Source organism: Neofelis nebulosa, chromosome 9 (genome assembly GCF_028018385.1).
Source record: "Neofelis nebulosa isolate mNeoNeb1 chromosome 9, mNeoNeb1.pri, whole genome shotgun sequence".
Lineage (NCBI taxonomy): Eukaryota > Metazoa > Chordata > Mammalia > Carnivora > Felidae > Neofelis > Neofelis nebulosa.
The window spans coordinates 76,821,921-76,836,213 of NC_080790.1; the positions used below are offsets into that span (position 1 = coordinate 76,821,921).

Sequence of the window (14,293 nt, forward strand, 5' to 3'; positions counted from 1 at the left end):
GTGCTCAAGGATCAAACTGGGGTTCCTTTTTTCTTACCAAACTTTCTTGCACCTTTCATCTCAGGGTGGAAATACAATCTCTCAGAAAGGGAATGTACATACTTACTGTGCAGTTACAGTCATTTACTACTCTCTGATTATCTAAAAGTAAGTTAAATGGAACTGTAATAAAAGGCACCAGAGGGGAGCTTACTTAGGTGATGTGTTTTCCAAAAGTAAAAATTTTTGGCCACTGGAAAAAGTATTTACAAGAAAATACCTGAGCTGGTTTCTTGTGCGACCAAGGTATCCACTACCTCGTATATTTTTAAACACATCTTTGACATCATCTAATTAGTTTATAAAGTATCTAATCTAAGGGGGTTAAGTTTTGTATTCATGTAAAACAAGCCAGTTAAAAACTTACTTCCTTTTATATTAACTATAAACACTGAGCCTCATTTCAGAAGAGGTCTGGGGCATCACAAATACCAGAATCAAAGAAAGATGTTCTTACATGAACATTAAGAGACCCAGGAACTTCTCATTTAAATGGCACTTTTAGAAGGGAAACAATAATGACAGATTCAAGACTGCCTCTAGCCATGAGAATCCTTGGAATAAAACCAAAATCCTGCCCCAAAGCTACAGGTGTTTATCACATGGACAGAGATTTAGAAGGGTGCAATGACAGTTTTTCTTTGCCTCCATTAATGGGCTGTAAGATTACAGGTTAATAGAAGTATAAATAATGCAATTACACAATGTTGAGTTCATTTTTCTTTCGGGTTAAAAAAAACCAAAAACCTTCATGTCCTTGTACTTTTAGGGGCTTGGAAGGTCTGCCAGCCACTGCCTTTCTTGTCACCAGAGCCTTGTTGGGTTTACAGATGGACATGCCCGAGACTGCCATCTGGTGGAAATGATAGAAACTGAAATGATTTTGTTGTTAAATGGTTAAGTACATTGTCTACAAAGAAGGTACGAATTAAAACTATATGAAGGGGGAATGTCTCATTCATAACAGCAGTAAGAAACATAAAATAACAAGGAATTTACTTAAGAAATGGGTAAAAAATATGAATAAAACTGTAAGACTTCAGTGGGGAGTGGGGGGAGGCATAAAAACACTCATATACATAGAAAGATGTAGCATTTTCCCGGAATGGAGCTCCTCTCTGCTAAAGATATCAATGACCCTCCCCCACCCATTAATCTAAGCATATGACAACTCAATATTCATGGGATTTTTATTTGGTAGAGAAAACTTGGCCAAATTATTCAAAAGTTCAAATGGAGAAACATACATTCAATTTTTGTTAAAGCAGGGTAATAAGGAAGCACCTTCCCTACCAGATAATAAAATGTATAATAAACTATGGCACTTAAGATGACATATTGATACATAATACAAAACACTGAAATGGGATGCCCATAAAAATACAAGCTTATACAAGAATATATAGTATAAGGGCATTTTCAAATAAATGAGAAAAGACTGGCTTATGTATTAGCCGGTGTGAGGGGAAAATGGAAAATATCACATTAGGTTTTCGCCATGTAGTATTACCCCAAAGTTAGTTCTACTAGCATTATGTATTTATAATAAAAAGAGCAAAGTCATAAAAGAAAATATATGTAAATATTTACTTACTCAGAATGTGAAAAGATTGTCTATGTATACAACTGAAGGTTCAAACTGTTAAAGAAAATGATAACATTCTAAAACTTTTGAACTTTATTTATTTAAGTAATCTCTAATCCAACGTGGGGCTCGAACTCAAGACCCCGAGACCAAGAGTTGCGTGCTCTTCTGACTGAGCCACCCAGGCGCCCCAAATTCTAAAACTTTTTTTTTTTTTTAATTTTTTTTTTTTCAACGCTTTTTATTTATTTTTTGGGACAGAGAGAGACAGAGCATGAACGGGGGAGGGGCAGAGAGAGAGGGAGACACAGAATCGGAAACAGGCTCCAGGCTCCGAGCCATCAGCCCAGGGCCTGACGCGGGGCTCGAACTCACAGGCCGTGAGATCGTGACCTGGCTGAAGTCGGACGCTTAACCGACTGCGCCACCCAGGCGCCCCTAAAACTTTTGAATATAAATAACCAAGGGATTCTTCTCAAAACTCATCAAATGAAACACCTCAGATCTTTGCAGTTTACTGTCTGTACATTTTACTTCAATTTTTTTTTTTAAAGTACAACAAAAAATAAACCCCATTATATTTTACTTCAAATGGCATATGGCGGATAAAAGGATAATCTTGGGGCGCCTGGGCGGCTCAGTCGGTTAAGCGTCCGACTTCAGCTCAGGTCATGATCTTGCGGTCTGTGAGTTCGAGCCCCGCGTCGGGCTCTGTGCTGACAGCTCAGAGCCTGGAGCCCGTTCCAGATTCTGTGTCTCCCTCTCTCTCTGACCCTTCCCTGTTCATGTTCTGTCTCTCTCTGTCTCAAAAATAAAGAAACGTTAAAAAAAATTAAAAAAAAAAAAAAAAAAAAGGATAATCTTTACTATTTTTGACCAAAGATAGCTATCCAATACTATTCAGATCAGAGCCTCTTAGCTCTCTAGTGCCTCTCCAATCATTGCAGAAAGACTTCATTCTGCCTGTAGGAAGAACCGGCATAGAAACGAAAATTTACTGTGTAACAAAAAGCACAGAAATAAAGTATCATGACATAAGATTTTTGGGGGAAAAAAACCCCATGGTATTGACTTAGTAGTTTTTGAGGAATTAGGTCTTTTCCGTATTGGTAGATGTGTTTTGTTCTTAGTTCCATCCCTCCAGTATCCTTATTTAAAAAGACAAATGATAATAAAATAGTAATTTGTGGCATATTTAAGAGAATGGTTGATTTCCTAAATATATAGAGATCTCACACATCAATAAATCAGCAGAAAATATGCAAATGAAAAAGGCTTTATTAAAAGATATAAAAATCAGCCAAAATGAGGAAAAAATGTTCAATCTCAGTAGTAATCAAATATAATTGAGAATTAAGTCAAGAAAATATCACAAATTACAGTATCTTACCCACCGGTTTGGCAACGCGCAACAGTTGAGAGAAAGCAAAAGACACAGGCATTTTTGTGTCCTGTTGGGATTATAAATTGGTGCCCTCTCCCCAAAAGGCAATCCAGGACAACTAAATTCACTTAGTTTCTGTATTTTATTTTTTATTTCAAAATTTTATAAAAAATTCAAATACACAGAAAATTGCAGAAAAGAATTATGATATCCTTATCGAACTACCCAGATTTAACAAACGTTAACATTTTGATAGGTCTTTGGGGGGCTGGGGGTGGAAATAAAGATCTCACACTTCCCAATGCTTCCAAATAAACACTGTCCTAAATTAATGTGTATCATCCCCATGCATGTTTTATACATATTATTTACCTATAAATTATATATCAAATTTTAAGATTTCGTTATTTTCTGTGCCACCCTTTTAATGCATAATTAAGAAAAAAATTAAACGACAAAATGGTGCTGTAAGAACACTTAGGATTACTTTATACTTATTGTCATAGGGTTTTATTCCCCAGTAAGCTCTATGCCCAACGTGGGGCTTGAACTCATGACCCCAAGATCAACAGTTGCATGCTCCACCGACTGAGCCAGACAGGTGTCCCAGAATAGGTTTTTAAGACAGACTTTTTACAAACCTTACATTGTCATTTGTTTTGCTTACACAATAACTTTGCTTCTATGTTAAATCATACGTAATCATCTTTAAGGCGTTTTAAACAGCATTGGAGTTAACACGTGTAGTCCCAACCATATGCAAAGCCCCACCGTGGGTCTGAAATATGAATTGCTATTACCAAGTCAGAGCAACTGTGCCAGGACAGATGCCTAGCAGATGGCTACTGTAAGATGCCACTGACCTAAGATGCTTCTCGGTCTCAAAGGTATTAAAATAGCGCATTTTGGAATACATTTTGGAGATTAATGCTGTTACTTAGACGACGTCCTTTTGAAACCTGCCATTTCTCCCAGCATCAGATTTTTAGAGTATTAAAAGGGGGTTCACTGCCTAAGGAAGATAAGCCAAGAGCAACTAGCTGCTGGAGCAGAGGATTCTCTGCCCAGCCTTCCCAGGATTTCACTAAAAACCCCAGGACAAACTGGCTTATGCCAAAGGGTACTTGTGAGGAGGTTGAGTTATTCCTCCTTGGCAACATCTGCCTTAAATCAGGAAAATGGTCTAGAGACAGTCACTTCAACGGCCCACAAGTTCACATACTTATCGGCCGAGCCGAAGGTGAATCAAGTGACGCACTTAAATTGGGGCCAAAAAATTCAGGAACTGAGAGAAATACACTCATGACATTTAAAAGAACCAAACTAATGCGAAAAACACGATGAACAAAACATCAAATTTTAAATAAAGACAATCGTGGTCACTGAATTTTCCATTTGCCTCAGGCTTCAACACAGCACGGCAGGGCTCTTTTACTGGTCCAGCCTTACAGGGGAAGGGAAGGGGTCAGAATGACCTCTGGGCTAGTTTAACATGTAAATGTGCAACAGGAACACACAAAGGAACTCTCATAAGCAGGGTGAAAATTCTTCAGTACTAGATGCCAAAACGGAAGCAGGCTGCTAAGAAGTAGAGTGTGGATTATTCAATTGTAGTTTTATTAAAGGGAACTACGTTTATGTAAGAAGGTGCCAATGCGTACCTGCCAGGTATCAGCATTTATGAGGCCACAGTAATGAAAACGCTGTGATATCTGACAGGGTTGCGCCAAAAGACAACAGAACAGAATTTAGAAATAAGAAGTGCATCGTGTATGTAGGAAACTGGTATGAGACAGGGCTAGCCTGGTGTTGACGCAATTAGCTAGCGGCCTGCCGAAAATTAGATTCCTGACTTCGTGCTATATAAAACAGTAAACTCAAGATGGATTAAAATCCTAAATATATGGGCTTGGGAGATAGGATGAAGACTTTACAACTACTGGAAGCAAAGAGAGTATGTGAACCTGGGATGGTAATGATTTCTTGAACAAGAAAGACAATAGTACAAACCATAAAAGACTGATAAATAACAAAAGACCCCATACACAAAGTGCGTGTGTGCACATATGTGTATATGTGTGTATATATGTGTGTGTGTGCATATTGAGAGAGAGATACTAGGTTTTGCAGCACTTATAAGCAAAGGTTAGTATCCAGACTGTATAAAAAAACTACAAACGAGAAAATGGCAAACCAAAAAGAAAAATGAGCAAAGGACATGAGCAATCATTTCAGATGAAACTCAAACGGCCACACATACAGAGATGTTCCCCTCACATGTAACCAGATACGCAAATGAAGACATACTATTTCATGTTCACCTAACTGGCAAATTTAAAGTCTGGCAATGCCAGCATTAACTGAGAATGGAGATGGACAGAGAAAAAGGAATTTTTGTACATTTCTAGTGGAAATGGAGACTAGTATACACCTTTAATAGAATGCATTTGCATTATTAACTTGAAGACATGACTACTTAATAGCCTAGTAATTTTATCTCTAGACAAATACTAGAAAAACACTAGTACATGTGCTCAAAGGGACACATGCCAGGACGCCCACTGCATCAGTTTTTTTAGTGGAGAGTTACAAATAGTCTAAATATCCCTTGATGATGAAATGGGGACTACACTGTGGGGTAGTCACACAAAAGAATACCTATTTATTTCTCAACCATTAGCTTGTTTTATAGAAGAGGGGATGTAGAGGTAATAATGTGAGCAAATAAATTCAAACCTGAGGTTGGGAATAACACCCTTTCCTCCCCGTAATACCACTCCCCAACCCCTGGCCCAAATCAAAACTTACCCCAACATGGTGGGTGGATGTGGGGGTGGGAAGGGGTAATGAGATGGTTGACCCCTCGTGGTGGGTGATATTTGGCCTCTGGCACAACTCCATTCCCCTTCCCCACCTCCTAAATATGTAAATCTGAATACTTGGGTAGATCACAAATCAAAACCTGTAATCCTCATTCACAGTTCAGCCCACACACTTCTGAGTTTCCTTCCTTGTAAAAGAGCGTAGGTCTACTTTCATTTGCCAAGTCATATATATATATATATATATATATACATACATACATACACTCTGACCCTGGTGACCTTTAAGCTTTTCAAAGTCCAAGAACCTTTACTCAAATCAAATCTTCTATGGAATCCCAACAAGTACCACAGAAAAAAGCAGAACTGCTCTGGAGGTTGAAAAATGGCACCCTTGTCATTGTAACATTTTAGGGAATTTGAACTACCTGAACACTCTTAAGGCTATTACTTTATTGTTGAGTATAAATCATTTTAAAATGTTAACTATTGGGGCACCTGGGTGGCTCAGTTGGTTAAGTGTCCGACTTCGGCTCAGGTCATGATCTCGCCGTGGTTCACCAGCTCGAGCCCCGCATCGTGCTCTCTGCTGACAGCTCAGAGCCTGGAGCCTGCTTCGGATTCTGTCTCCTCTCCACCCTTAGATTGTACTGGTCCTCTTCACTCAAATACGTGCCCAAGTATTTTCATTAGAGGTAGATGTTATGAGAAGAAAAATGCATTTGTTGCACAAATTTAATTACTAAAGAAGTTACTATTGCCATTATAGACTAGTGTTATTAGTCAAGGGGGGAAAATCCCAAAACTTTGATTCCACCCATATTTGACGTTCATTTATTTTTGAGAGAAAGACAGAGCGTGAGTGGGGCAGGGGCAGAGAGAGAGGGAGACACAGAAACCGAAGCAGGCTCCAGGCTCTGAGCTGTCAGCACAGAGCCCAACGTGGGGTTTGAACCTATGAGCTGCGAGATCAAGACCTGAACCAAAGTCAGACACTTAACCCACTGAGCCACCCAGGCGCCCGATTCCACCCATACTTGAAAGGTAGAGTTCTTTTTTGTGCTGCTAGAGTTGTGGATATAAGAGATAAAAGAATTACTAACCTCCTAATCCCAAGATCATGTACCCTTCACTCCTGAATTTAGAGGAGCATAGCTACCATTTGAGCAGGAAATGATGTATCTAGTTAACAGAAGTATTTGACAGGCAGAATAAAACTAAAACAAAATAAGGGGCGGGGGAGAAGAGACCACAGTCAAGAAAAACAGCAAGTGAGAACAGCAGGGATGTAGTCGCAGCCTGAAAAGCAACTTATTCTGTATTAGTAGCTAGCTGGTTTACTTCTAGACCACAACGTAACACACAATGCACAAAAATAAACACTTGCTTAGCGTTCTCATTAGGGCTTACAGAAAATTGCCAAAGTTGAATAGGAAAACAAAAAAGCAAAAGACAAAACCTTAAAGCAACTGAACACAAAAATACAATGCAAAACAAATTGTTATAATGCCCATAAGAGTTTATTTGCAAAAGCAAGTAACTCTTCAAATTGCTTTGAAGTACCTTAAATTCTAGTTGTAATGACTTTTAGCTTTTGTATTACAAATACAATGGAGTTTCTGCACTTTGAGCATTGTATTAACATGTGAAACAAACCACAATATGCTAGTTTTTACTTACTACTATTTAGCCACCCAAAACAAAATGTGCTCTAAAATCTTCATCAAATGCTTTCCCTTATTATTAGTTAAATCCGATTAGTTCCAAAATACAAATAAAGGCAATTTGGAAGAGGAAATGTGAATTTGAAATCATTGAAAAATGCAATCTATGATTTGGCAAGTAAAAGAAATTCAATGGCCAAGTTCCAGTTAATTTCAATAACTGAAGTTTAACTCCAGTAACATGTGGACGCACTGGTCTGACTGCATACTTTCACGCATCCAGAAAACACACACACACAGTTTTCTGATGACCAATTTGTTGTCTAAAAACTAACTTTGTTCATAACGTCAGCATACTTATTTATACAGTCTTCCTCCATCAAGTATTTCAGGTAGCTTAGTTTAGAATATGAATTAGTGAGGCTCTAATTTCCAGCTCAAATGTTGGGCTAATATTATAGTAACCTGTCTCCCCAACTGATGACCATTTCCCTGGTCATTAAAAGCCATTCTGAAGCCTAGCTTGGGGGGGGGGGGGGGGGAGGGGAAGGAACACCTCAGGGGACATGGCAAGCACCATCATTTTCACATAGGAAGACTGACTCATTATATGGAAACTTCATCTGAGTTTTAAATTTTGCTACAGTTTCTTACGAAGACCAAGGATCTACTTATGTGGTTGGGAGAGAGCCTGACAAGCACTGTGAAAAGACATCAAAACCCAACTGAATCCCACACGTCCCCAAAATAAAACCGACCTAAGGACTTAAGGAGAATTCAGCGTTGCAGTTACTTTTAACTAAACACATTTAAAACCAAAAGCTCAAGCAGTAAGTCTCTTAAGTCAGTATTATAATTACCAAGCCTCATAATTGGGCAAGAAACAGGAGACAAATTACGAGTGCTTGCTTTTTTTTTTTTTTAACACTTCCATGGCAACTTCACTCAACTCTGCTTGAATGTTCAGCTAAGTGAAAAACCTTAACAAAAAAACTTCATAACGCTCCCATCCATTTAATGGTCATTAAAAAAAGGAAAAAAAGTCCTATCTTTATCCGGCCAACGTGACGTGACATCTCAGGTGTGGTAAAATGATTTAACACAAATCTGTAGTCACCGAAGACTTCGTAAAAGACTAAAATGGACCTTTCAAGGAGGTCTATGAAATCAGAACTACGTCCTTAACAATACTAATACCTATTATTTTTTCAACATGTTGACACTTGCATGGACCGTGCAAAAGAAATAGCGGGTAATAGTGAAGACCCCTTGGTGCGCATCCAGACAGACAACAAACTAATCAGCTGCTACTGTTCTCTTGTGCCACACGCAGAGAAAGGGCGGGGGCGGGGGGGACCTGTTTCACTTAATGGTGTCCTTGATTAAGCAGGAAAACTTTTTTTTTTTATTACACCTTTATCCTCGAGTACACATCTTTTGAGTATCTTAGGTGATGAAAAGGGAGGTACCAGCTCCTGTAGCATGCTTGAGTGTGACGGCTGTCACTTAAGCTGTGTGCTGAACTAGCCGCTTTCATGAAGCACCATTTTGCCTTGAAAGAATGACTGACAGACTATGGTTATTCAGCAGACATTTTCTCCGAAACAAATGAAGTAATAAGCCTGTCGCTTAAGGAAAACAACTGACAATATTTGTTGCCGGTGACAAAATTTCACCTTTCAAATGACAATTAGAATTTTGAAAAATCTGTATCCGTCACCGTGAGCCTGACAGCTTCCCAATACTTAACAAGATTTTTTTCTGAGGAGATCAGTTATAGTCACAAGAAAATCTTAAACACTGCATAATAATGTGTCAATATTCTAAAGAAAGCACAATTCGATGAAACGGTATTTTCCAAAAGATCAGTGTATGATGTTACAAAATCATGCCAAAGTAGGAGATCCATTCAAACTCCAACAAGATAGAGCAAATGGATTTTAATGTAACAGTACGAAGCTGATCAAGTTGCGGATTTCACACTGCATCCAACCTTCAAGAAACTACCTACCAGCTCTGAAATTCTGACAGTATATCAAACAAAATATTCAAAATTACCTGAAGCTATTAAAATGCCCTTTCCATATACGTATTTTTGTGATGCCAGATTTCTTCATATACTTCAAAGTGCCACATTGCAACAAAATGAATGCACAATCAGACGTGAGAATCCAGCCCAACATTAGAGTTTACAAAAACGAAAACAAGTGCTACTTGTCACACATAATTTTCTAAATTTGGAAAATAATTATTTGTCATGAAACAATGTTATTTATGTTAACAGTCAATTGATTTCATTTTTTAATGAATAAAAACAGTACACAATATAATGTCTTGGCTTTAATTTCTAATACAATAAATAAATAAAACCCACAAAAGCAGTTCTTTGGGATCTTTGATCTTCAAAAATATAAATGAAAAAAAAAAAGAATATAAACGGGTTCTAAGACTAAAATATTTGAAAACAGCTGGACTAGAAAATTCAGATTAGTGAAGACTGAATTCAGGTTTTTCTTCTCAGTCACACATTATTTGTATGTCAAGGGCCACCAGACCACTTGAAAAAGTGGCATAAAAAATGGTTTTGGAGTGAAGAAGGAATTAGTCAGTATTGTCCTATACAGTTTGGATAATTCCTCTTTGGGATTATAAATCACCCACATGGCTTTGCATGAAAATTTCACAATAAATATTCCAACTATGTAAAATGTTGAAAAAGAACATTCAAAACTGGACTTTTGCTTTTAAAAATCATACCAAATAGTAATATGTCACACTGTTTTTATCAATTCTTTATTTAGGTAACAAGTTGGTTATGTTCACTGCATTGTATGAAACATCACAATATCTTACTGGAAAGGTACTATCAGTACAGGGTTGGATCAGAGTGGGCAGTATGAACAATAAACCATTTTGCATTCTTCATTCCCTATCTTTTTACAACCCCCCAAACCCAGTAAAGGGACAGATAGCTTTTAACATCATCATGTAAAGCACTTTAACTTACAAGGCTAAAATCTAAGGAATAAATAAAATATATTGTGGCAATAATTCCTTTAGACCAAAAATCAGGTGCACAATAAATCAAATGATCAGGAAAGCTGTCTGTATTCAAATGGTGTGGCTCTCCAGAAACAGCTTCAGGAAAATGTTACAGAAAATATCATGAATTCCATTTCACACAGGACCAGATGACGACTCATTTTAACTACACACAAGGGCAATTACATCCTGCTGAAACACAATTTAAACATATAGGATAATGTTTACAAAGCATCCACAACATGTAAACCATGTACAAATGGATACATTCATTGCTTCTCCTACCCCAATAGCTTCTTTTAGATAAATATTTTACTCTTCATGTTCAGCATTAATTGGATTTACTACATGCAAAACTCAAAAGAATTCAAGAATTCAAGGTTATTGTAAAAATAGAATTAAAATAATCTTCAAGTACCTTATGTGATAGCCACTCTGTACCGTGCCCAATGTTATAAAATGAAAGGTTACTGAACCCATGAAAATATCTCTGTAATATTTCCTTAGATCTAAAATAGATAATTTTAAATGTATTTATAGTCATTTCAATGTGATATTCTGAGCTTTTAAAATAACGTAAACAATTAAAAATTATACCAAATTACACACAAAACTTGTATCTTAAAAGCTGAAAAAGTAAAACTATAGAAACCCACATGTAAAACAAAAATCACAATTTACATTATAAAGGCAAATCTCATCATTTAAAAAAATTTGCAGCAGTGAGATGTCAAAGCAAATTATAAATAGCCATAAATTAACCCATTTGGTTTCAAAAGATTTTCTAGTGAGAGTTGAAGGATGTTGTAGATACATGCATAAAATTTGTGAGGGTTTATAATATTATTGCCAAATACACTTTATCTTGAAGCAGGCAACATTACAATTTGGACATTATCGGAGAACCCAGTTTGGTAATACAGGTAAAATTAGAAAAAAAAAATTAAATAACAATTAATAATAAATATATATCCTATAGTAAATTGCTCAAAGGAAATCTCAAGCCACAGAGCTGCAAAAGGCTTCCAACGTGGTGAACTGAGAAAGGAGCATCCCATACAGTTCTTTACTCTTACATGCTTATATGTTGTGTGTCTTGTCTAAAACAAAAACGAAAACGAAAACATAATGTATCTTCAGAGTACAGCTAACTATATTCCCATGCACCTTGGGCACAGTTTGTTATTTGTGGTGAAATCACTCCATTGGTTCCTAGGGCCCAAAGTTCAATACAGGTGTAACCAGTATGCCTGAGGTTGGCGAAAAATACTGCAGTACAGGCAATGCTACAAGTGGCAATTATCAGAAAACACAAATATGAACAAATGGTGGGAAATGCTAATGATTTTCTGCTCATATCACAAAACGGCGGGAATCCACAAGAATATGTTTCCCTTGTATTGAAGCAAATTGTGATTAAAAGTTTTTTTCCCCCAATTTTCAGAATCAAAAGCATTTTAGAAGGTTTATAAGGCTACCATGGGTCTTCTAGATCTCCAGCACCCTACAGGAAGAGAAAAGGAAGAATATTATTATTATTTACCTACACCACTTCCGGGTTGGATTGAATTTCAAAAGAAAACAAAATTAGATGAACAAATTACCTTCCTTTGTTTGAAAAGGCACTTTTACAGAGAGCTGTGTGCAGTGTATACCTTGTGTACACACATGGGTCTATCTACTACAGATAGGTAACTGGTTGGGTTTTTTCCTCCCCTCTCCACCAAATGCCTTCCTCTTTCACAAACCACTTAAAAACATTCTGGCATTGGAAAAACAGATCAAAACATCAGCTACGTTCGAAGATCCAAAGTTTCGCCTTAGCGCACGTTAAGCAATTTTAGATACGTGACAAATATAAACACGAAGGAGAAAAGTTAATGTTCTACACCCACAAAATAATTTAGCTGTAAAAAAAAATTTCCCCATGTGACTCCCACATCTTAAAAACCTATTTTTAACAATAACAACAAAAAACTCATATCTGCCACTATGTAAAACATCCTGTGATTCTTGCCTTTGTTAAGAGCTGATGAATATTTACAGCAAAGATCACAGTCTTGCAATCTTTAAAACGCTCATCATGGCAATTTTCCGACATGTCTATGTGTGTCCATACTGTCCAAAGATTAGTATCACAAAAGATTTTGTATCACAAAAAGGGGATAAGAAGCAGAATGGATTTGAGTAAGCAAGACTTTTCAAAATGTTTTCTTTTAGTTACTGAAAAAAGCCAAGCCAAAAGTTTTCTAAATGGTATATAAATACAAATGAATTTCTAATGGGCATTTTTCCAATATACCAAACCTGGTTGTTAAAAAAATTTTTTGTTTTGATTTAAAAATAAGTACAACATGCATAGATTATTCCACATCACATGCTTTATTTGGACTTGAACACTTATAATTTCATTCTAAACACTTGGTTGACATACATTTTGATGTATGTAGTTAGGCTATACAGAATGTACAAACCAAAGCTGTATCAATAATACATAGATTTTTCAAAAAATAGGTTTCAATAAAGAATACAGAGAAAGGAAAAATAACCACATATGCAATAGCTCAGAACTTCTAAAAATAAAACTACAGAGATGTAAAATATAAACAAGTCAAAGAACACACAAATCATCATCTTTGGGAAAAAAAAAAAAAAAGTACAGGCCAGCATCTGCCATTCTTTGAGGAACTGAAATTACTAAAGAAAACACAAATTTATTACAAAGCTAACGATGAGTGTTCTAGTATGTAAAATAATGTGAAGCAATATAATTCTACATTAACAAGTTTTTCCACAATATAATGTAATCTTGCTTATCAGTAATCTCTAATCCTGTCTAGTATAACTTTAACTATTGATTTGAATAACTAGTAGCCTCATTCTGGCATACAATAGGAAATGGCATATAACTTTATTAAATTCAAAGTTCTAGAAATAGTCCACTTTAAACTGATAAAAGTGTATGCAAAGGCCTTCTTTAAAAAACAAGGCTATATGAATGTAATAAAACTAGTTGACCAAGGGTTCAAATAACAAAACGGTTCTACAAATGCATACATTACACTTCCTAAGTAAAAACCATCAAATCAAAGATCACAAAAATATTACCACGGAGTCAGGTCACATGGGTTTACCACTCATCTTTGTCCCTGCATCTTCATTATAGCTGTCTAATTCAGCAAGATCACTTTTTGATTCAGTATGGCCTTCCTGCATTGTCACTGGGCTTCCAGCATCACTGTTCGAAGAAGGAGCTGTGGCAGCTTGGTCAGCCGGGCTTTCTTCTCCCTCTACTTTAGCTAGCCTGTAACTAGTCAGCATCTCCTCCAGAAGTTGTCGGTAGTTTCCCCTATGATTAATTCTCATTTGCCTGAGAGCTTCCACCAATTTTCCCTGTGATCCACTTTCCTCTGCTTCCTCGGAGGCCTTTTTTTAAGATTCAAGACCCCAGTGTCAGTAGACAAACTAGGATATCACATGTATATCATAACATATCACAGCAAAGCACTCATTTCTCTACCACGAGTAATATAAGCTAAGCACGAGAACAGTTCATTAGATACGTATCAAGTCTTACTTGTGTCAATAAAAACTTCCAATGGAAATATCAAATCGATTTTAGCAAATTACCATTAACTAGTTTACATCTTATTCCACACTGTCATTTGAAGCTCCATCTGAAATTTACTCCGCTATTGGAATTCAACAGCAACACAAGCATTCCTAAAACTGACTTACTTATCAAAGAAAAACCAGT

The 14,293-nt window shown here is 36.7% G+C and overlaps 1 protein-coding gene across 6 annotated transcripts in view; it reads right to left on the reverse strand.

Moving 5' to 3' along the window:
* Positions 1 to 746: 746 nt before the first annotated feature.
* PPM1B (protein phosphatase, Mg2+/Mn2+ dependent 1B) overlaps positions 747 to 14,293 on the reverse strand; it is a 93,129-nt gene continuing 79,582 nt past the window's right edge. For 3 of the 6 annotated variants that reach the window (XM_058684260.1, XM_058684254.1, XM_058684261.1), the window contains one exon: positions 12,896 to 13,962. In XM_058684260.1, coding sequence (XP_058540243.1) covers positions 13,657 to 13,962 — 306 coding nt within the window. In that variant the 3' untranslated portion in view covers positions 12,896 to 13,656. Of the gene's footprint in view, positions 893 to 1,633; positions 1,679 to 10,268; positions 12,041 to 12,895; positions 13,963 to 14,293 lie in introns of those variants that run through there. The other 3 variants (XR_009248683.1, XM_058684255.1, XM_058684257.1) reach the window with 2 other exon arrangements.